Source organism: Triturus cristatus, chromosome 6 (genome assembly GCF_964204655.1).
Source record: "Triturus cristatus chromosome 6, aTriCri1.1, whole genome shotgun sequence".
Classification (NCBI taxonomy): Eukaryota; Metazoa; Chordata; class Amphibia; order Caudata; family Salamandridae; genus Triturus; species Triturus cristatus.
This window is the reverse complement of record NC_140589.1, coordinates 1,826,737,368-1,826,760,903: the sequence shown is the minus strand read 5'-3', so window position 1 is coordinate 1,826,760,903 and position 23,536 is coordinate 1,826,737,368. Positions and strand designations below refer to the sequence as shown.

The window sequence follows — 23,536 nt, the reverse complement described above, 5'->3', positions numbered from 1 at the left end:
CCCAGACGAAGCCGGATTCATTCCCGGATGGTGGTCATCCTATAACTCAAGACTTAGTTAGCCCCTGTGCATCACTGAAATCCAGAGTTGAAAGTCGTGGTTGTCTTCCTAGACGCCACCAAGACATTTGACTCCCGGGAGTGGGAATTCGGTTTTGTCCAGAATAGGACTGCCCAACACATTTATCAGCTTGGTTTGACTTCTGTACCCACAGCCAACTGCTAGAACTAGACCCTCTATCGGACCTGATAACCCTAGGGAGAGGCAACTGATAGGGTTACCCGCTCTCTGTTGCAATATGCCCTGGTGTTGGAGACCTGGCCTGCTCAACCAGGCATTTGCACGCACAATGAGGCCCAATTTTCATCTCCCACAATGTAGTAGTATCATTGTATCTAGATGATATTACCTTACAACTGCGTTCCCTGGCTGATAGCCTAAACGCTATTATAAGAGAATTTACCCCATTTCAAATACTAGCAGGAATCACTATTAACTGGAACAAATCAACAGTTTTCCCTCAAACACTCAGCACCAAAGTCAGTCAGTTAGAATTACCTCTCCGTTGCTGCTCAACGTCAATGAAATACCTAGGCGTGTGGGTTAGCCGAGACAAAATTACTGTAATATCGGAGCAGTATGGCTTAGTTATAACTAAGATTGAAGAGCAGATAAACAGATGGAAACCCCTCCCTCGCTCCTTGATGGGCAGGATTGCCCTCATAAAAATGGTTATATTGTCCAAACTGCTATGCATCTATTTTACAATGTTCCAGTTGTACTAACCAAGAAATTCTTTAAAACGCTAAGATCCCACATGACCTCCCTGACATGGGCAGGAGAGCAACCTGGGGTTCGTTGGGAAATATTCACATCAGCTGATGAGCAGGGTGGACTTTCTGCACCGGATTGTGAGCTCTATTAAAACAACGCTCAGGTGCATTTCACACACTATTGGGTGCACCACGCACCATTCATGACCCACTTAGCGATAGACCGTGGCCTATGTAAACGCTCAGTACACCACACATTATATGCTCCAGATAAACCCCTGACGCATTACTTGTAAATTCTACTTACTGCGAAGGGATCGCTAGCCCGCAGACTTAACAAATGGGAGATACACAAAATAGTCGATATTGACCCCCAACAGGCAATTTCTGGAGTCCCTGACTAAGTGAAATTCTTCTGCATTGGGTGTACCGCTTGCCAGTTGCATAGTATCAGTGCGGCCTCCTGGCAGATTCTGACTGTTTACGATGTACAGCCCCAGATGCAGACTTTATCCACCTTGCCTGGCACTGCCCAATGGTTAACAGATTCTGAGTAGAGGTATTGAAACTCCTACACGCAGTGACTGATTTAGCAACCAACTGAGGAACAGGGCAAGACTGATTGCTAAATGGCTTGGTCTGAACTGGAAAGGCATGGGGAGCACAACAACGATGGATTCAGGCCCAGATCTCTGTACTGGGGTGAATGTTTGACATTGTGCAGCATTCTGTCCATCAAATGTTCTTTTTGCATTTGTTACCCCGAGTGGGACTGGTAAGCCCAGACGTGGGTCCTGGGTTCTCCATGCCACTGGAGTCAAGCTAACCTGGCTGATGAGGGGTGATGCCCCAAAACTGGTCCCAGGATGCTTGTTTCCAGTCCAGTGAGGACCTGACCTAGCAGTTCCGGCTGGACGGTTCCCATGGGGAACAGGGTCAAGACTGATTTGCATATATCTGGGTCTGAACTGGAAAGGCATGGTGAGCAAAACAAACTATGGATTTAGGCCCAGACCTCTGTACTGGGGTGAATGTTTGACATTGTGTAGCATTCTGTATATCAATTGTTCTTTTTGCATCCTTCCAGAAGCTGGCAATCTTGGGGTGCACCATCAATGTACATCACAGTGTGCAGCAATGTGCGTCCGTGGGCCTCCTACTGGTGAAAGGGTGGGTGGCTTGTGTATGGGGACAGGACAAAAGTCCTACTGTTAGAAAATGGCTAAATTACATGACTTACTGTAATGAACAGCTGGAGTTTTATTACTCCACCATACTTCATGCTAACAAACTGAAAGATATCTGAGGCCCTTTGCATTCATATCTACTGCGAGGGGCTGTATAAAGGAATGGATGGCTCCATGGCTGACATGGGACGCGTGCGGTAAGACTTACGAGACCCCAGGAAATGCCATTTTCAACCCATGTTCATCTCCTCAATGTAGCCAGGTTTGTTTATGAGTGTCCAACTGTCATACCTCTTTGCGCATGTATAACTATGCAACTGGAAACATGCCTTAAGGTTGCTAAAAGTGTTTGATATAACAAGGGTGGGCAAAACAATTGTCTACTGTATGTAATCTAATGTGACATTTGATATACCTTTATGTCACTTGTTTGTTCTAGTTGTGAAACTGAAAAGAAAAAAAAACTTGTTTAATCTCCTTTAGAACCATCTTGAGTTCCCATGTGGCACGGTTAAAAAACAGATTTAGGGGCCTTCAAGAATGGTTAAAAAAATAGATTGGCTAAAAACTTGCAAAGTGCCTTTTTTCTGGGCAAGTCCGTATCCCAAACAGCTGTTTCTTCTGTAGTTCTCACCTAAGCATGCTCAATTCATTCTGTTCACATTGGTGTATTCCGAACATGAATTGATCCTTTTTTGCCAATTATTTGTCAGGAACTGAGCAAATCTATTTAGTTGGTTTACTTGATAAAATCTTATAAATCTCATATCCTTGTGATTGAGATTAATAGAATATATATATATCAGAGAAGAGCAGAAAGGATCCTGACATCCAGCACACTACATCTTCCTCTTCTTCATTTTCATTCAGCTTCTAAAGAACATCTCCATTTTGTAGCAAGGACTTGGATAATGTGACATTCGGGAAGCAGTGACAAAACACCTACAGGGAAACGACTTGTACCTAGGACAATGCTTGCATCAGCATCAGTTGAGGCAGCCTTTCACTTGGACAATCAGTTTGTCATAAAGCCTCTTCACAAAATTCAAATGTTATTGCAAAGTCGACAGAGAATCTTGCATCACAGGGAACGCTGGGACCACAGGATCTAATACTAACCCTTAAGAACCCTTTTTTAACTAGACACAGCTGAGAGAACAAAGCTTTTTTTTCACATCGAGAACTGGGCACAAACTTGGCAAGGTGTGTTTAGCAACTATAAAACTAAAAAAGTAAGGCTTAACAATTGTGGGTATATGCTCATATCTTGTGGACGTTGCCAGGTGTGCTCAGTGCTGCTGCTTAATTGAGGAATGGTCTAACATGAAATCAGCCTATGAGGGCCTTTATATGACTTTGGGAGAATCAGACCATGTGCCAGGCGTGAATGGGGTGATGCCCTTTTCAAATGCCGCTCGTGTTTCATGGCCAACACTGCAACAACGTACTTGACTTCCATTCCGCTGGACTGATCTCCAGTACAAGACCTCCCCTCCCCCCTCACAATTCATTCTGCTGTACAGAGGTTCAGTCCATCAAAGAAAATCACCGTAAAACATTGTTTATGCAAACAGCTCTTATGGCAGCAGAGGAGTGTGTCGGGGCTGTTTGGGATGGGGGAGGAGGCACAACAAGCGGCACATACATAGCTGGGCCCTAGTTCCTCCTCCTGTAGTAATTAATGCGATGTCTACCTCCATAACATGCAACATGTGGATTACGTTTCCCATGATCATCTGTGAGTCACAGTCAGAGGCTTTGACATTCTCAGTCTGTGTGTTCCCAAGGTGGCAGGACCAGAAACTGCTTCACAACCTGTTAAACTCGTGTAGCAAACAATCAAGAGTGTAAGCAACCATGATCCCCAGTGCATCACACCCGGGAGAAATTTGGGGTTCGCATCATATATAACTAACCAGTCGTACTAACCTGGGTTGATTTTGTACCATGGGCCTCAGTGTAATATTGTGGGGCATATGCATACAAGGTAGACAGGTGCTGTGTTTGACACTCTTGCCTGTGTAACACAAGCAGGCAAAACACCAATTAACAGCGTTTAAAGCAGTTTCTGGTGTGGCGACTTACTGGTAGGGATAACTAGAGGTTGAGGCTAGAAAGAGCAATGCCTTTGGCGTAAGAACCTGTATAAAACAGATAACAAGCATTGATAATGGTACTGTATAGCAAAGCAAATGGCTTTAACTTAATAAAAGGCGAGACCTATTGCATTTTTTTAATGCTTGTTCTTCATTTGCAAACACAGACCATAGTGGAAGCTACGGAGAGCCAAAGCTAAGAAGTGACCCTTTTGTACTGGAAGTTGGAGGGCGTGGAGCCTGTAAAATAGAGCCTGCCCGAGCCTGTCACCAGCACCTGAAGACGTACATAGCTGCCTCAAGGGCGTGACACGTTTCCCAGGCCACGTCACCACAGTTACTTCCGGGTGTTTAGTGTCAGCCTCCGTTTTGTGTGTTAAATTATAGCAACAACTTTCAAGACGAGGCAATGTCATTAAGATGATAGTAGGCAGGCAGACACTGCATAGGGCTTGAGGACAAAAGATTAATACTTGCGTAACTTCATACAGGCCGTCACAGCAGTCAAGACTTACTCTTGGGGGTGAGGGGCGAAGCTTTTAACAGCTGAAACAAACAGCGAGTGCGATATTTAAAACAAGCGCTTGCCATTGTGCTCGCCATTGCCTTGTCCTCCCCGTGACCCCGTGCGCCTCTGAGCTCCTTCACAGCTGTTGTGTAGACTTTTCTTATCTGCTTGTTAAATAAAATAAGAAAAGGCTTCACGACAGCCGTGAATCTGAATGAGCCCGTCCAGGAAAAAGCCAAAGGGAGGCAACTAACAACCCTCCTTTCCAATGGGAAGCCAGCGTTTACCATAAACGCTGACGCTACCCAATGGAAAGGAGGGTCGTGATTGTGTCCCCTTAACTTGTTTACTATAAGTCTCGAGGCAAGGAGAGCATGCGCGCTCCAACGCCAGCCGAGACCTAAAAAGGAAACTGTTTGGGATATCTACCAGACTCAAAACCAGGTGTGGGAGTCCACTAACCACAGGGCATGTATGCCTCAGGATAGATGGGAAAGCAGGATTTCCCGCAGGTTAGCAGCAGAGGTTGAAGAAGTAATTTCATTTGATTTTAGTTGATAGGCTACAGTTACCTCTAGAGAAGTAGGTCGCACTGATGATGTAAGAATTGGATGGGGAATAGAGATAAAGTGATAATGTTAGAGTGGAAGGCCTTGAAGACTAGCATGATGTTTATAATGCCCTATCTTAACTTTCTCAAAAAGCACAGATGGAATTGAATGTAAATTCGACCATGGATCTCATGAAGATGGACCAGATCCATGTGGCTATCATCAGTCCTGCTAGATCCTCCCACATATAAAAAAATCATATGATATTACTGGGATAAACAAACGGGTTAAGGCAGCTATGCGGACCGACAAGAGTTGTGGAGTTATTCTGATAACCTTGTTAATTCCTTTAGCTAGAGAAAGGAGCAAAGTTAAGTTTGATCACTGCAGTAGACAAAAAAGGCATTTGCATTTTCAACATACAAAATAGGTGTTGTATATATTTTTAAGCTATTGTTACCTGTTGTGGGAAGCATGTTCGAACGGAGTGCTCTGTATAACCAAATGAAGGCCCCTCAAATACAGCTGTGGGGAGTTTTAAAACCTCTCGAAGGAATTGATCAAACTTCGTAAACACCATAAATCCATTGGAATCAGACATTTGCGAGAATATATCTAGTAAAGAATAAAAATGCAGATAATAATGTAAAGTGACCTCAAACTTCATAGTGCATGAATGCTACATAAAACCATTAAATGAATAAACACACTCATTCAAAAGAATGTTCGTAATCTTTTCCTGCTCAGTTGGATGCCAAGTTTATTTTATGCATTTATACATTCCCAATTTCCCATATACTTTATAATGCACAAATGGTTTTAATCTCTCTATGAAACTCAAGCAATTGTATTATTACAAGTTATTTCTAATGTGTGTGTAAAAAGAAAAATGCACCAGTAGTCACTTGTAATAAATTATTACTGGCAAGTCACAACAATGATTTAAAAAAAAAAAATCAAAAGATGTCCAAGGCACTCCTGTTCTTCTCAGTTGAGAGTCCCTTTATATATTTGGTGTCTTGTGTAGCACCTATTGGCCACTTCAGAGCACTAGCCCGCTAGGTGGACACTGAGCAGGTGGGGTTGATCTCCAGAGTGTTCTGGGCTACAGTCTCAACAGAGAGAATGCCCCCACCTGTTGTGACACAAAGGTGTGGGAATATTTCAGTTCCACTCTCTGTATAAAGAGCTTTCATTTACTTGAGAATGCTTGACTGAAGGAAAATTCAGCTTGCTAATTAGGGAAAGTTGGGATCTAAGAGGATGGGTATGGGAACTGTGTCGGAAATTCTTCCCTTTTGACCCTTTTTTTGTGTTGAGTTCAGCTAAGGATCTGAAAGGTTTCATGGGCGGCCTGTGGTTGAGGTCAGATCCACACACACTTTAATGGTGTTTCAGAGTCTAGGTCATCGCATCCACAGATTTCTGGCTGTATAAAAACATGGCTTTCAGTGTGTGCTCATAATTATAGTCCGGAGATACAATGTGAGGCGGGGCAGAAAGCCTGTATAAAAGGTACTTACACTTGAAGTGATTGGTTTCAACATTTTTATTAAGATATTGTATCCATTATCAATCAAATTTCAACTAATAGCATCTGTATTGTATTTTTCATTTTTTTTTTTTAAATCTCTTTTTATTGGTTTTCAAGGAAATCAACATTCGGCAAATCACACATGGCAGTAAACACATAATGTTTGTACATGACAGTTCATTAGTGAGACAGATTAGATGTAGGAAACAATCCACGGACAGGGTTTCGTCATCCTGAGGAGCAGTGGGAGCCACACAGATATCTCCCCTATATTCGTTCCACTTGGCCCACACTCGGGACCATTTCTTGGGGCACCCCCTTGCCACAAACAGTTTTCTCTCTAAACATACACCAGTCAAGGTTACGCTTCCACGATGTCATGGACAGGGGAGATGGCCCACCCCACAATTGAGCAATATCTCTTTTGGCTACTGTGGCACCCAGGGTGACCCATAATCTCTCCGCCCCTGTCAAGTCTGTGGGCTCCAAACATTGAGGAAGCATCTCTTAGCCTCGGGATGAACGGTTTTATGTAGGACCTCACTCATAGCCGCATGTATACCTCTCCAATATATCTGAATTTGTTCACATTCCCAAATTATGTGCATCAAGTTGGCAGCCTGCCCACACCCCCTCCTACAATCCGAGTTGTCCCCCCGCCCCATACGGATCATCTGAGGACCAGTAATATAAACTCTGTGCAGGATCTTCAGCTGCACCATTCGGAGACGCGCCGAGATCGCCACCTGCCTAGGGGAGGCTACCGCTTCCCTCCATTCCTCATCGTCGAGCAAGAGGCCATCTCCCTCCCACAGCCCACGCAATTTAACCAGGAACTCTGGTGCATTATTGACGAGCTTTTTATATGAAAACAAAATAGGAGAAGTCCGGGGGGGGGGGGAGAGTGCTTATCAATGGCAGTGGTAAGTGCATGTCTTATCTGCAGGTAACGGAAGAATTCCGAGACTGCAAGCTCGTGCTGTTGTTGCAACTGGCCAAAACTAAGCATGCTACCACTCACCCAGAGGTCACCCACCCGAGAGATACCAATAAGGTCCCACTTGTCGAATCCCTTGCAGGAGTACAGACCACCCAGTAGTTCCGAATCTCACAAGGGGGTCGCAAGTGTCAGTTTACGGTCCCACCCTAAACTCTTGTTAACTGCGTGCCATACTTGGACCGAGTGGGAGGTGGGCCCAGTCAGGTGGAGTTTCTTGGGATTAGCGTAAAGGGCTCTGTTATACGACCCGCCAGGCAATAGCCACCTATCCATGGCATAACCCGGGTCTCCCGGAGTCCGGTACGTACCCGGGTTAATGGCGGCCAGGTGTGCCGCCCAGTAGTATTTTTTAATATCAGGGAGGCTGATGCCACGATCATACCAATTTAGGTTGAGTTTGTGAAGCGCTATTGTTGGCCTCCCCTCCCATAGCAACTGCCTCTGTAAGTCTTCGATCTCTTTCAAATATCTTGCGGGGACTGGGACGGGATAGTTCTGCAGGGCATAGAGGAAGCGGGGCAAGGACATCATTTTAAACAGAGTGGCTCGACCGAGCAGGGAGAGAGGGAGCGCCCTCCAGGGGGCAACATCATGTCACAGTCATTGCAGGGGCGGGAGCAAATGTTTCTCATAGCGGAGACCGGGGTCAGCGGTGACAAAAACTCCCAAGTATCGGAAACCATCAGACACCACCTGTATCTGACAATACCCTGGGAGAGATGGTATCCTCCCAGAGAGGATATACAGGAGAGATTTGTTCCAATTAATAGAGTATTCAGATCTACAGAAGGATGTGAAGATATCTAAAACACATCTGATGGACTTCTTGGGGGAGGCCAAGTAAAGGAGGATGTCATCTGCATAGAGCGAGATGCGGTCCTCCCACTCTGCCGACCATTGCAGACCCTGTATGGCCAAGTCGCACCGGATCCATGCAGCCAGAGGCTCCAAGGCAAGAGCGAAAAGTAGGGGAGACAACGGGCACCCCTGTCTAGTCCCTTGACTGAGAGCAAAGGAATCAGAGCATTTGTTGTTAACCACTACTTGCGCAAGGGAAGCGGAATAGAGGAGCCTAACCCATGACACGAACTGCGGCCCAAACCCAAATTTGCGAAGCACTGCAAAGAGGTAAGGCCACTCTATCGTGTCAAAAAGCCATGGAGGTGTCAAGAGACAGGATTACGGCATCTTCTTGGACTGTGCCCACCCACTCTATCACTCCATGGACTAGTCTCAGGTTTAGCACAGTATTGTGATGGGGTATTAAGCCTGACTGATCTGGGTGGACTAGGTCACCTATCACCCGTGAGAGACGGGTGGCTAGAAGTTTGGCTAAGATGTTCGGCTCCGCATTTATCAGGGAGACGTGCATCTGTCCCTCAGCTTTCCCTCTTTGGGAATGACCACTATCGACGCAAGCCGCTGATCAGGTGGCAGCTCCCCCAACTCCCTACTCTCCTCAAACATGGCCCTCAAATGCGGGGCCAGCCTGTCTGGACGCAATTTGTAGAGCTCAATGGGCAATCCGTTGGACCCCATCGCTTTACCCGATTTGAGGGCCCTGATTGCCTGAACGATCTGATCGTTAGTTATATCATCTCTGAGGAGGTCAGCTGAGTCTTCCTTGGATAGGGACGATTGCGTATGATATACCATGCTGTAGTGTGAGGCAAACTCATTCGCTATGTGTACTGGGTCTATTATCGTCACACCCGAGTCGGTCGTGAGCTGAGGCACAAGGCGATCGGCTCTTTCCTTCCTGTCCAGCCAAGCAATGAGTTTCCCGGCCTTATCCCCCCACTCATATACTCTACCATCTCTCTCCCTTCCCCAGGACTTAGCACGATCCGTAGCAATAGCCTTGTACCCGTCCGTTTTCAGACGCAATAGGTGCACAGCCTCTGGGTTGTCCCCTCTCCCAACGTGTGCCTCCAGCTGCAGAACATCTCGCTCCACTGCCTCAAGTTCCTTAAAGTTCTCCTTCCTAACTCCGGCGATGCGAGAGAGGGCCGCCCCCCGAAGAACAGACTTAAAGGCCTCCCAGAGAGTCTGGGAGGAGTCTACTGAGCCGAGGTTCTCCTGGAAGTAGCAGTCTATTGCCTTTTGCAGGTCAGCACGAACCAGGGGGTCTCGCAAGTACCAGGAGTTAATGGGCGCAACCACGTCACTCCGGTGTTCTCCAAGCACCAGTCTCGCCCACACAGGAGAGTGGTCAGAAATACCGCGTGCAAGGTACCGGACCTCCTACAAATGGGATTGTTGAGAGGCCGACAGAAGCACATAATCAATGCGGGAGGAGCTATGGTGAGCATGCGAGAAAAAAGTGTATTGCAAGTCACCGGGATGAAACACCCTCCAGGCGTCTGAGAGACCGAACGTCTCAATGAAGTCGGGGAGCCAACTGCAAGAGGGCCCCGTCACCCGAGGGGGTTGACGGTCCAGTGCACCCGAAGACACAGCGTTGAAGTTGCCTCCCACCAGCAGAAGGCCATCTGGGAGGGCGAGGAGTAAAGCGCCCAGATCCATAAATGTCTGAGCCTGCAAACCAGGCGGAACATATACCGACACCAGAGTGAGCGCCCTGCCCTCCCACCGCCTGGCAATTGCAAGATATCTCCCCCGGTGATGTATAGACTGCACCGAAAAGGAAAAGGTGCTTTTAGCCATGATGCCCACACCTCGAGAACCACTGGTCAAGCCCGAGTGTGCCAGAAGCCTGTATCCCCATCTATTTAGGGCTTTACATGTCATACACCTAGGTGTGATTCCTGAAGGAGGACCACATCGGGGGAATGCCGCTTGATATATTGTAGGACAATAGTACGTTTTACCCTGTCACCCAGTCCGTTGACGTTCCAACTAATTAGCGTGAAACTCCTATCCCAGTGTGTTCCCATGATGATGTGCACTAAATGGATCCATATCAGAAAGCCATGTCAATAGATGATGTCGAAGAACAACCTTAAACACCCCAGGACCACCCCCAAACCTCGAGCCAACGCCCCCCTCCCAACTGCCCTGCACCCCTGGCATGCTTTTCCAGTTAGGAGGCAATAACACACCTGGATCAATGAAAAGCAACGAAGCGGACATTGCAACAAAAAACAATCCCATCCCCCCAACCCTCCTACTAACTCCCCCCTCCCTGCCTCCCTGCACGTCAGGCCCGAACCAGCAAATTCAACTTAATTGCGCAGAGTGCCTGTCGCCCCAAAATACAAACACAAATTAAAAGTGGGGGCGAAAGGCCCACCCTCCCCAGCCAACCCCTTCCCCAAAATAGGAGAACAGAAATATACGCTTTATTGGCCCGAAGTGGGAGACCGCCAGAATCCAACAGTCTCGGGCATTGAGCTATCGGCGGCCGCTGGCACAAATCAACAGTGAGGCACCCCCCACCGAGTCCGGCACATGGAAGACGGTCTACATTAGCCTCGAAAACTATTCAATAAACCTCCAGTCCAACACAAAAGAAGATGGCAACTGTCCTACCAGTTCAACGGGAGTTGTGATCCCTGGCGTCCCTCCATCCTTCTAGCCAGTCCGCCACTGCCTCCGAGCGATCGAAGAACCAGGATTTTCCGTTTGACTCTATTCGTAGTTTCGCCAGAAAAAGCATAGCATATTTAACCCCCTTTTCTCTCAAGGTCTTCTTGACGGCCATGAACAACCTTCGCTGCCTCTGTACTGCCTGCGTGAAGTCCGGGAAGAAAGTCACATTTGAGTTTTCATACCTAAGAGGCGGCGAGTTCCTGGCGTTCTGCAGTATTGTGTCTCGATCTCTAAAGTTTAGCAGTCTTGCCAACATAGGACGCAGGGGGGGCCCCGGCTTTGGGCGCTCCCCCGGGACTCGGTGCACCCTCTCTACCACGAAGAACTTTGAGAGGCCCCTCGGTTTGAGAGGATTGAGTATCAGATCTTCGAAAAAGAGGTCCGGTGCGTCGCCTTCTGATTTTTCAGGAACACCAATAATGCGTACGTTATTCCTTCTGGAGCGTCCCTCATAATCATCCAGCTTGTCTTCGGCGAACTTTTTGAAGGTGTGGAGAGCTTGAACTTCGGTCTGGAGCTGCGTGACATCATCCACCAGACTCTTGGTGATAATCTCCAGCTATTTGACCTTCTCGTGGGTTTTTGCAAGATCCGCCCTAATCAGCGTCACCTCTACCGTAAGGTTCATTGTTCCATGGAGGAGCGCACCCCCGCAATCGCCTCCATTACGTCCTTGAGCGACAGTTCAGGGGTCTCTCCCCCCAGTCCGCCGGCGTGGTCAGCCCGAACTGCGTGCTCCAGCACCGGGCCCTTGGGGCAGGTGTATTTGTCAAGTTTACTTTGTTGTGTCACTTTTGGCCCCCTTCCAGTCGCCATCGCCGCCACCACAGGGGATCTCAACGTCGTCGTCCGCTGCCAAATTGCCCTAGGCCCCCACCAAGTCACTCTCTGGCTATCCTTCCAGGGGGTTAGGCGAGCCAACCGTCTTCCAATTTACCCCACTCAGGACCACCACCACCAATGGCCAAGTGCGGGTTCTTCAGGGCGCCAAACACTCCTCAGCAGGTCACTATGGCGGCATACATCCCCAAGCCATTAGGTGCAGTCGCCTTTGCCCTCCAGTTCCAAGGGGGATACACTCGGTCTGCTGGGGCAAGTGGGATATGCTTGCTCCACAGCAGGAGCGCACCGATGCGCAGCTCCCGAGGTCAATGGCTCCCAGCAGCAAGGTCAACCCCCAATGCAACACCAAGGAGCGGCGTCTCACGTGACTCATGGACTGGGCCGCAAGCTGCGACGTTGCGTTGCAGCACTCCCGCTCTCAGGCGCGCGCTCGTCGGCTCGAGGAGTTACCATGGCCCGGTGTCCGCACCGCAGGCAGGCCTAAGATCGCCGCCAGCTCTTCACGCCCGTTCATGCTCAACGGAGCACAGGGAACGGAGCGGGGGGATCGCGTGGGTCTTAGGCAGCCCTTCCTCACTTCGGGAAGCGGATAAATGTGTATGATAATGGGGTTTTAAGGCTAGGGAGAGCGGAGCTCCTTCAGTACGCAGCCATTACGCTGCCGCGCGTAGCCATGCCCCACTGTATTGCATTTTTCAAACTTTATAAACAGTTGTATTGTTTCTCATTAGAGAAATGATCTACTTTTTTATAATTTCCTCATGAATAATTCCCAATGCAGTTCAGACTGACCGAGCATCATCAGGTAAAGATTATTAACAGAGGGTGAAAAATGAAACAAATCGACCTTAACAGGTGATCAAAAAAATGCAAAGAACTGTATGGTAATGCAAAGTCCAGAAAAGAGAGCTGAAAGGATGATTCACGTTAAGTGAAGAATTTGTACTCCTGTTACTAGCTAAAATGTGTTTATGAATTCATCCCTTACTATGATGGAACTGTGCTAATAACTGTTATGAGTATAGATTAATGTTAACATGCCATAACAATGACAATGAAGAACACCAAATAATCTAGTGGAAAAAAAAAGTTCATATTTTGTGCACTAAATGATAAAGTAGACCCGTTTTATTCAGTTACCCTCAAACGTGAGTTAAAGTTCACCAGTGAATCAACAAACAGTATCATGTCGTCAATGCAGAAACTGTGCGTAACAGGTATAAAAACACTGTTGGCTTGAAAGCAAAGCTTGCCCGACGAGTGTGTGTAGTGGGAGTTCCCATGGCAAAGCGATATCTGCACTTGCTGCAAAAAGTGCAGCAAAAGCGTTCACGTGATGTGGAACGCTAAATTACCTGAGATGCGGAGGCCATAATGCAACAGCCAGATCACATGATGTTTAATCCGGCGTATTGCAAGTGAAACTTTATGTGAGAAAATGCGAGGCAGACATATTGTAACGGTTAGACCACGTGATGTTAAACATGGCATGTTGTTTGTGACACTTCATGTTAAAGAAGTGTGGATATTGTTAAACAAATAATAAAGTAAAGGAAAGTGACAAAAGAGATAAGAGAATTTAAATTAATAAAACAGATAAAATCCAAAGTAAAAACGTATGTAAATGCGATATCAGGCATAACTCCTTCTTATAACTGTGTCGACCATCTTTAAATGTGTTCTCAGAATCTGTTGCGATTTATGACAGGACTTCAAACTGGAGTCTGTGCACATGATAAGGTATGTGAATAGCATTGTGTAACAGGCATAGTGAACAATTGATGAAATGTTTGCAATATACATAACTATGCCATTGTCATTATTCCAAGATGTAAATACGAAAGCAATGAAAACAACCACAAGGACTTGTGTTACCATCCAAGTAAGAATTAATTTCAATACCACTGTTTAGGTCCCTCGGTTGATCTGTCTAGTCTTTTTATCCAGTAGAGGTCTCTCTGTAACAATGCTTTTTTGATGCCCAATTCGGGATTGTCATTTAATGTATTCAATAATTTATCACTTAAGTTGAGAAATCCGATGATTATTTTTAGTGAAGTGTCAAGCTAATGGGGATTTTTCTGAGTTGTGATAAATATTACTTTTGCATTCAGTGATTCTAAATTTGATCCTCCTTTCGGTGAATATATATAGTTGTTGGTGTTACAATTACTACTCTGTTTCAATTTGCTTGGTGTTCCCTTGTGTGGATGAAACAATACTAGACCCATAATAAAGTTGTTATAATGTACACAGTTATGGCACAGGTGCGTGCCTGGTTTCTTAGTAGTGCTGGCCTGCACATCTTTGTTGGTGACAAGTTCTTTTAAATTCTTAGTACGTTTGTAAGCAAACAATGGCCAATATTAGCAAGGATCTGAAATCGGGTTAAATTCTCAAAATTTCCCATTTTGTATTTAGAGTTTTATATAGAGGAAACTCGACCCAAAGGTATCAGAGAACTTTACATTAGCACCCGTTGCGTTACAGGCCAATACCATCATTTTGTTAAGCACTGGGAGATTAAGTGATTTGCCCAGCATCACAGGATGTTGAGCATCTCTGGCGGGACTCGAACCCGGTTCCCAAGCTTTGAGGTCAACCGCTCTAGCCATTAGACCACATCATCTGTTTTCAATGATGTGTTTTATGGCTTGACTTTTTGTGGAGAAGGTTGACACCAAAAGTAATTTTAGTAGAAGGTGGTTTATGTTGCTTTAGTAAAAGTTGGTCTCGTTGGTGATTGGAATCATTGTAACAAATGTCGAATTAAGTGTTTTTATGCTGTAACCTCTTTGCATGAATCTAATCATTTGTTAATGTAATGATATTTGTAAATCCTGTGGTTCAAATATTATCCTTTTGATTCTTGTAAATTGTAAAAATGGTAGATGATGTTTAAGAAGTTCTGGATGGAAACACATGTAGTGAAGAAAATTGATCCTGTCAGTAGGTTTTCTGTATACATTTGTGATGATTCTCGGATTCTGGATACGCACAAATACATCCAAGTACGGAATTTGCTCTTGGTGGATATCATGACTGAATGTAATGTGCTCATATTTAAAATGTAGTGCTCGTAAAGTTTCAATGGTATCTCTTCTGCAATGCCAAATTATAAAGAAGTCATCTATGTACCTGGCGTACATTACTAAACTAAACCATTACATATAGGCCTAAAGTCAACATTATGTAAAAACAACAAACAATTCATTGAAAAATAGTACTCTATTTTAAACAAATGCTCCTTGGACTTGATTTTGCTGATAATTGATTAACTAGCGCAATGTCTCACTGAACTAGAAGAAGAAATTCACAAATTGACATCATACTTGACAACGCATGAAAGAAGACACCTGGTAAAAAAACACTGGAAGGGATGAATAATAAATTCAAGACCTATACCAAAGAAATTAATGACAGAAAGTTTGGAAGTTCCGACAAAACACAAATGACTACAAACTGCTGAGAGTTTACATATGGGCAGAAGCATATGCCGAAAGATGCATTTCTGAAAAACGTCTGTCCATAGGATGCGCAGGATTTACCTGAATCAGAGAGATAAATATCATCCCACCCAGGTCCGAAATCAATTCAACAGTCAAGGAGTTGCAAACACAAGGCATCCTTGCCTAGTGCCTCTTGCATGGGTAAAACTAGATTACGTAGCACCATTTATCTTGACCCTCACAATCGGTTGGGAGTACAACCCTTCTAAACATGAGAAAGGTTGATCCAAAGCCATTAAGAAACAGACCAATCACCAAATGCCTTTACAGCATCTAATGAATGTATCATTGCGTGCCCCTCAAGGCTATGGGCATACCCTAAAAAAAAAAAGATATTATATTATTATTATATATATATATATATCGCAGTTTCCAAATATCAGTAAACACGCGCTCTCAGAAGTCCATATCACATAGTTGTGTTGCAGAGAAATGTAAAAAGGGGCGTGGCCTCGGTACACCTCCCTGCAATCCAGCTCTGTGGCGCTTACTGGAGGTACATGGTGGGCTAGTTGGCCCCCAGGGACCCTCAGGATTCAAGGGGTCTTAATCCCTTAACTTACAACGCGCCAGGGGGCACGTTTGCACAGTGGTGCAGCGAGGGGGCGGTCCTGATATAACAAGTTAGCAATCTTGCTGTGTTGGACTTACTGGAGGTAATACAAGGGGTAGTTGGCTCCCAAGGTTGACGTTGGGGGCTAACTACCCCTCCTGTTACCTCCAGTAAATCCCACACAGTAGGATTGCTAAAAGGAGTTTGGAGGCCACGCTCACCTTTCTCCACCACTCTGAAAACGAGACTGCTATGTTATAGTTAGAAATTAGCATTTAAAAAACCTTTGAAATTCACTGAAAAAAACATAGGTTTCAGGGACGTTATAGTTAGAAATTAGCATTTAAAAAAACCTTAGAAATTCACTGAAATACCAAAGGTTTCAGGGACGTTATAGTTAGTTGGACATTTCACTCGTACAAAACCAGAGAAATTCCGCTCTTATAGTTAGTTCAGCTAACTATAACTCGCCCCCGCAATGCACTGCTGATAAAGTCCCATATTACATCATTCATGACATGGTCAGTGACATCAGTCAGTGACCAACTAACTATAACATCCCTGAAACCTATGTTTTTTCAGTTTTTTTTATTAAATAATGACTGGTGGATCTATCAGGGATGAAGCACGGCTAGTCAAGATGTATTACCTAAATTTACAGAACTGTTGGGCCTCCCCTCCCAGTAATCAAGCACGAAACCTAGTGTACACCTCAGGGACAGGTTGGAGCACACAGGAGGACAGGTCACCCACACAGCATAAGGGATAAAACGTAGATACAGGATGACAGATATTTAAGGAAAGTTGCATGTTAAAGCAGGGCAGCATGCTACAACACTAACATTCTGGGTGCTGTCTAGGCCAAACACCACTTTGCTGCTCAGTGCTGTCATCTAAAGGCTTTAAGCGCGTCTGAATCAGTGCACAAGCATGTTATGGACATCAGTATCTCAATGACAAGTCAACAGAAGGAGCCTGGAGAAATTAACAGCAACGTAGCTGAGCCCAGAGTGTCAGTCCGGAAGTCTTGTCCTACAATAATGTCAAGAGCAACGAGAGAGGTTCTGACACCTTAGGGCAGTGCCTGAAAACAAGCGAAGATTTCTGTGGCATGAACCAGGCCCTCAGAGGTCAATCAGAGAGCGTTACAGAGATCCATAAATCATACATTAAAATACCTGGGTAGAGAGGGGTATCGACATAATTACTAACATCTACATAGTACAGATGGAGGATACGTCTCAATTTAATATAGAAAACATATACATAGGGAGACGTGGGAGACACAAAATCAGTGCAAACCATGCAAAGAGAGCGAAAGCCTGTTGGGGCAACATCTGAAGACAAGACTTTAGATAGGGACATAAGAGACAGAAGTCATTGCAGCTTTTTTAGGTCTCGTCTGAGGCAGCGCGTATGTGCTGCTCTGGCGAGACTTTTAGTAAGGGGGCTTCAAAAAGCTGACCACACGCTTTTGCTTGTCTGGCCTAAAGTGTGCGGTTACGCGCACAGTTACGCGCACTGGCGCCATCTGGCTTTCCTCTCTCGTCATGGCTCATTAAGCGCATCTCTCGCGGGCACCCTTACAGCGCGCGCACATCCCACACCACTCGCCAGACGTGCCTCCTTGTTTTGAATGTTCCTGGACATTTTAAACACGCATACAAAGCTAATCCTTGTTTTGAATGCTTCCTGGACATTTTAAACATGCACACAAAGCTACCCAACAACAAACAATTACGCTTGCCAAACTTCTTCGCACACTAAACAGACAATTGATTTATGGCTTCTTTTTCTTGTTTATTGTTTCCCAGAACAATAAAACATTGAAAATTGGGTCATTCACTCTGTGGTTTGCGCACTCTGTTAATTGTTTTTATTTTTTATTATCCCACAGGGCAAGGTAACATTAGCTGTGTGCTTCAAAATATCAGCATTAGTTATTCACTGGTGCATATTTAGAGGGAGTTCTTTACCACTGTAACTGGCAAAGACACTGTGTCACGGCAGCATCACTACAGCATCACTCAGGGCCACCACAGCATCACTCAGCGCCACCACAGCATCACTCAGCGCCACCACAGCATCACTCAGAGCCACCACAGCATCACTCAGCGCCACCACAGCATCACTCAACGCAACCACAGCATCACCCCCCGCCACCACAGCATCACTCAGCGCCACCACAGCATCACTCAGCACCACATCAGTATCACTAATCATCGCCTTTGCACTAGTACACCACCACATCATCATCAGTCAGCAAGACCGGAGTATCATTCAGCATCACCTCAGCATCATTTCTGCACCAGTCACCACCACCACCACTACCACTGCAGCATCCCTCAGCGCCACCTCAGCCTGCTCTCGAAATCTGGCATCTGTAGATTCTCCCCTAGCGTCTGGCCGCTGCTAGTGTTATAATACAGGTACTAGTTCACAATCTTCACCCTCCGATTGTTTATGCCCCCTCAAAAAAAGCTTTAACAAACAACCATTGGAATAGGCAGAAACAAGTTGCCAGCATTGCAAGAACATAAGAAAACTGAGGAATTTTTTTTTTGTAAATACTTTTTTTAATATGGTCGTTCAGTTTGACATAATGCCTTCTTGGTCATATATAAGGTAACAAAAATGCTTCTGACCCTTTTTTATTATAACTTTTCAGCATGCTGCACAGCAGTCACATTTCTCTACAGCACAGCTTGAAGACATTGGCAAAGTCAATAGCTCTGGCTAAACACTTATAAGGCCCCAAAGGCGAGACCTATTGGCTATGCCAATGCTTGTTTATTAAATGCCACTCAGGAAAGCTAAGGTTGAAATTTTTGTTACAAATTGATAAGAACAAATACCAAATATGTGCCCACTTCTCTCTTAAGTTTTAAGTTTCCACTAACCCCTTCTTGGAGGTTAAATGGCCACACTATACAAAATTCGGTAATAATTTACCGTTTTATTTTTCAATACAACTATTTTTCAACTTTAAAAGTTGAAAGTTAATATTTTGCAGCCAAAATCTTTTTTCCTTCTTGCACAAATCAACTGGAAAAAAGCAGATATCTAGTTACTTTATGTGGATAACAAATGCCGATGAGTAAAGGTGAGCGGTGCAGCACATACACAGATGAGCACACACAAAGCCATGTTTTAATACGACCAAAAACCTATGGGTGCGATGACCTAGACTTTGAAAAACCATTAAAGTGCGTGTGGATCTAAACTCAACCACAGGCTGCCCATGAAACCTTGGACGACTCAACTGTTCGGACAGATATCTGAGCTCAACACAAAAGAGGGGTCTCAAGGGAAGAATTTCTGACACACTTCTCATACCTGTCCGATTAGATTCTAACTTTCCCTAATTAACAAGCTGAATTTCCATTCATTCAAGCACTTTAAGGTAAATGAAAGGTTGAGAGAACTTTATGCAGAGACTAGAACCGAAATATCTCCACACCTTTGGGTCACAACAGGTAAGGGCATTCTCTCTGTTGAGACTGTAGCCCAGAACACTCTGCAGGTCAACCCCACCTGCTCAGTGTCCACCTAGCTGGCTAGTGCTCTGAAGTGACCAATAGGTGCTCTCGAAGACACCAAACAAATGAAGGGACTATCAAATGAGAAGAAGCCACAGCCAGAAGTAAACTCAAACAGGCAACCAATAATGTTGCTTTGTTTGAAGTGTTATGGGCGGGTTTTTGAGAGTTATTTTGACAATTATGACGTGTGCTTTGCTGTTACGAAGGACCAATATTATTACTGATCAAAACACTTCTGTATGCTCGCAGATATCTAAACAAGGCATATTAATAAATCAACTGCAATATAATTACATTAACATCACTTAGTTTAAAATAAAAAAAATGGCTGTCTCAAAGACTTATCCACTGCTATCACCATTGAGAAATATGGCAACCTGGCAAAAGACACATTAAATACTGCGACATTTCTTTCTACCAGCAGAGGGCACACATTGAATAAATTACAAGGCTATTTTTAAAAAGTTTCAAAATGATCACCACTACTTACATCTTAATTTGTCCAGTATTTTCCCACCACACATGGTTGCTAACATAGACTTTACTGAAAAAACCGTCAACTTTCCATGGCCTTCACTGCAAAAGAAAAGAACAGAACAATCATCGCGTCACTGCCATCCCAAAATCCACAAGACAGTACCCCAAACAATGCATCTGGATAAAGGCTTATGGCCGGATTCATGAAGATTTTGAAATAGGTTTAGATTTTATCCATTGCAGGATAAACAAAATGTCCCAACACTCAGCAGGAGGATTCGGAAACACCACAGACGGCTAGGAGGGTCTAATCGAAACCAAAGGGGTTTCAAATGGCGAAAAATTATTTCTTTATGGTAAAGCATCAGGTGAAAAACATTTAACGTATTCCCTCCACCTGCAAATTATTTTTACCTGCACGCCCTTTCAATACCTGGAGCTGGGGAGCGGTTCCTTCTCTTTAAGCCTTAAAGGACACTCACTTCCCTCTTTTGTAGAGTTCATTTATGCATGCTACATGGGTGGGTTGGGGTGAGGGAGCTTGTGAATGTCTATAAAGCTACTACTTTGAAGACTTTTTAAACATTCGGGGCCTCCTTCAAATACCACCTTATTTTACACTCGTCTTCTGTCCCCACTAAAATTCTGACTGCGGGTCCGTAGGCAATGTAATTTGTGATTTTTGTGAATCAGGATTTGGGAATTAGGACTGCAATTTAAACTACATCCGAAGCCCCGTTGGACATTTTATTGAATTCTAGCCCAATGCGTCTGCTAATAATTTCGTCATTGATGGATATTCTCAAAACGCTGCTTGTCTCCTTTCCAAAGGGTCAGTAAAACTATCCCCACAGTTGAATTTCGAAGCCAAGCGGCAAACATATCTCAGAGAAGGCTTTAGCTTTCATAGAGTTAAGAACATTTTGTGCTGTATCACTCAGAATGCCAATTCATCAGAGGTGAAGCATGATTTCCCAAACACAATCAATTTACTAGAAGATGTAGGAGTCCTTTGCTGCGGTCTGCACCAGCTGACCACCGCTGCCCCAACCTGTGGTCGCACTGCCCCATCCTGTGTCTGCTGCCCCAACCTGTGGTCCCGCTGCCCCAACCTGTAATCCCGCTGCCCCAACCTGTGGTCCCGCTGCCCCAACCTGTGGTCCCGCTGCCCCAACCTGTCGTCCCGCTGCCCCAACCTGTGGTCCCGCTGCCCCAACCTGTAATCCCGCTGCCCCAACCTGTCGTCCCGCTGCCCCAACCTGTCGTCCCGCTGCCCCAACCTGTCGTCCCGCTGCCCCAACCTGTGGTCCCACTGCCCCTGCCCCAACCTGTAGTTCGCTGCCCCAACCTGTGGTCCCACTGCCCCTGCCCCAACCTGTAGTCCCGCTGCCCCAACCTGTAGTCCTGCGGTTCTCAGCTGGTGCAGACCTCGGCAAAGAGCTGTCATCTTGTTGGGCCTTTGCTTTGTCTAAAAAGATGGTCGCCTTATTGACGAACGAGGGTACGTGGCTAGGATCTTTGGCCGCTCTGGAGAAAGATTTAGTGCATCTGTTTAATGGGACAATGCATTTACCTTACTATGCGGATTTCTAAGACAATAGGTGATCTGATCATGAAACAAGAAAAAACAGGGACCCCCAAGCATGCCATTGCCATACATTTCAAAGACTTCTGGTACCCAGGGTTTTTGGGAGCTTTCCAGGTAGCCACTTGGTGTTCAGCTCCGTATAGCCGATGCCTCCATGTACAGAAGGCTTCCTTGCGGGCCAGCAGTTCCTGATTGCATATTGTGTATTTCTACTTGGCTCCAGTCAGGGCACGAGATTAGCATGCAGTAGAATGCCAAGTGGCTGTGGTTAGATAGAAAAAAAGATAGGGGAAAAAACCTGAAACCTTCAGCCTGAGACCACATCAACCAACCCAAAATCCTTTCATGAACACAAAGCCAGTATGTCTACAAACACTATGTCAGGGGGTCCCAGGCAAGTTAAGAGGAAATCTATGAGAAAGTAGTGTTGCACCGAAATCACACAGCATTTTAAATGTTCTGTTAAGCCACACCCCTGATGTATATTTAATTTCAAGTTCAACAAGTCCTCTTTCTTCACTGCAACATAAGATGCCCTGCTGTGCTTCTGCACTCTTTGCTTTCCTTTTTAGGTCACCCTCTGAGAGACTTTCAATATTAGTCTGACCTGTCAAGCTTAGCTACCTATTGGCTCTACCTCCACCCGATTCCATTCCCATCCCGGTAGCAGCTTCTACATTTCAAAAAGCTTGACTCCATCAGCTTATCCATTTGATGGAGGTCTGCTCTCCTTACTGACCCAGACTAGGGTGCCTAGGGAGAAATAGCAAAAAATCACGCAGCACAGTGGGTGCACTCTCTCTGCCGATGGTGCTACCTAGATTGAACTCTCATGCACTGCCGCCACCACTAATCCCAGATGTAGCTCGTCCAAAGGCACTCGCTCTGCCACACTGGCAAATCAAATCAATCAAGGACAAACAGCCAGCTGTACCACTGCACCTGGCATTGAAGTCTGAAAAACAGTGTGCAAACCAGAATTCCAGAAAGCCCACATTGCAAGCTAGATGAAATCTTAAAATGGAATGCCAAAGAGAACAATTATTTTTAGAGTCAGAGAACTGGACCGACAGAGCCACAGCCAGTGCTCTGCTGGCAAAATTTCAGCTCCAGGACCCTACTTTTTCATAAAAATACAAAAATCCATAATGTTTTCCATAATGTAAATAGGACTTCCATCTGCTAGCCCATCAAGGAACTCCATCCCTGTGAAAGATCACATTCCATAGTTTCCACTTGCACCGAGGCCTAACTCACCTAATCAGACTAGAAAAAGGGGTACCAGTTTGGATACACACCAGTGCGGCGGAAGGTGATGTGCTTGCCTACGACATGCACTAGTGAAAGTGGGTGCAAAAACACTCCCACTACAGCTGTGAAGCAGGTTCTCGTCACACCATTAGGAGACGTGGCAGTCAAAAGTTGGGAACGGAAGAGAGCCAGGACTTGGAAGTAATTTACAAGAATTTTTCATATTTAACAGTGCGATAACATTTGTTTAGTTGTAGCTATTTTACATGGATGTGTTCTCCAGACAGTTACATCGATAGTTACTAGCCTGTCATAAGCAGCTATCATGAAGTTGAGCAGAAGACTGATGGACTGATCCACGCTGATTTGGTGTGTAGACGGAAGGCGCTTATTTAGCTGGTAGTAGATGGATGAAATGATCGTTTCCAGGCGAGATACATTAATCTCTGTGGTGTGATCCAGAGTGTTAAGGCCATTATCTCTGAAGGCTTCAATCATATTCCAGATATCAACAAGGTGGACTGAAAGAAAGCAAGATAAAATGGGTTCATTATTCAAGAGAGGCATACAAA

The 23,536-nt window shown here is 45.2% G+C and overlaps 1 protein-coding gene across 4 annotated transcripts in view; it reads right to left on the bottom strand.

Annotated features, from left to right (window-relative positions):
* DTNB (dystrobrevin beta) overlaps positions 1-23,536 on the bottom strand; it is a 716,394-nt gene that overhangs the window by 519,215 nt on the left and 173,643 nt on the right. For all 4 annotated transcript variants that reach the window (XM_085613210.1, XM_085613208.1, XM_085613207.1 and 1 more), the window contains exons 5-7: positions 23,272-23,485; positions 20,139-20,224; positions 5,576-5,730 (exon numbers count right to left, since the gene is read on the bottom strand). In XM_085613210.1, the coding sequence (XP_085469336.1) occupies positions 5,576-5,730; positions 20,139-20,224; positions 23,272-23,485 (455 nt within the window). The remainder of the gene's footprint in view (positions 1-5,575; positions 5,731-20,138; positions 20,225-23,271; positions 23,486-23,536) is intronic.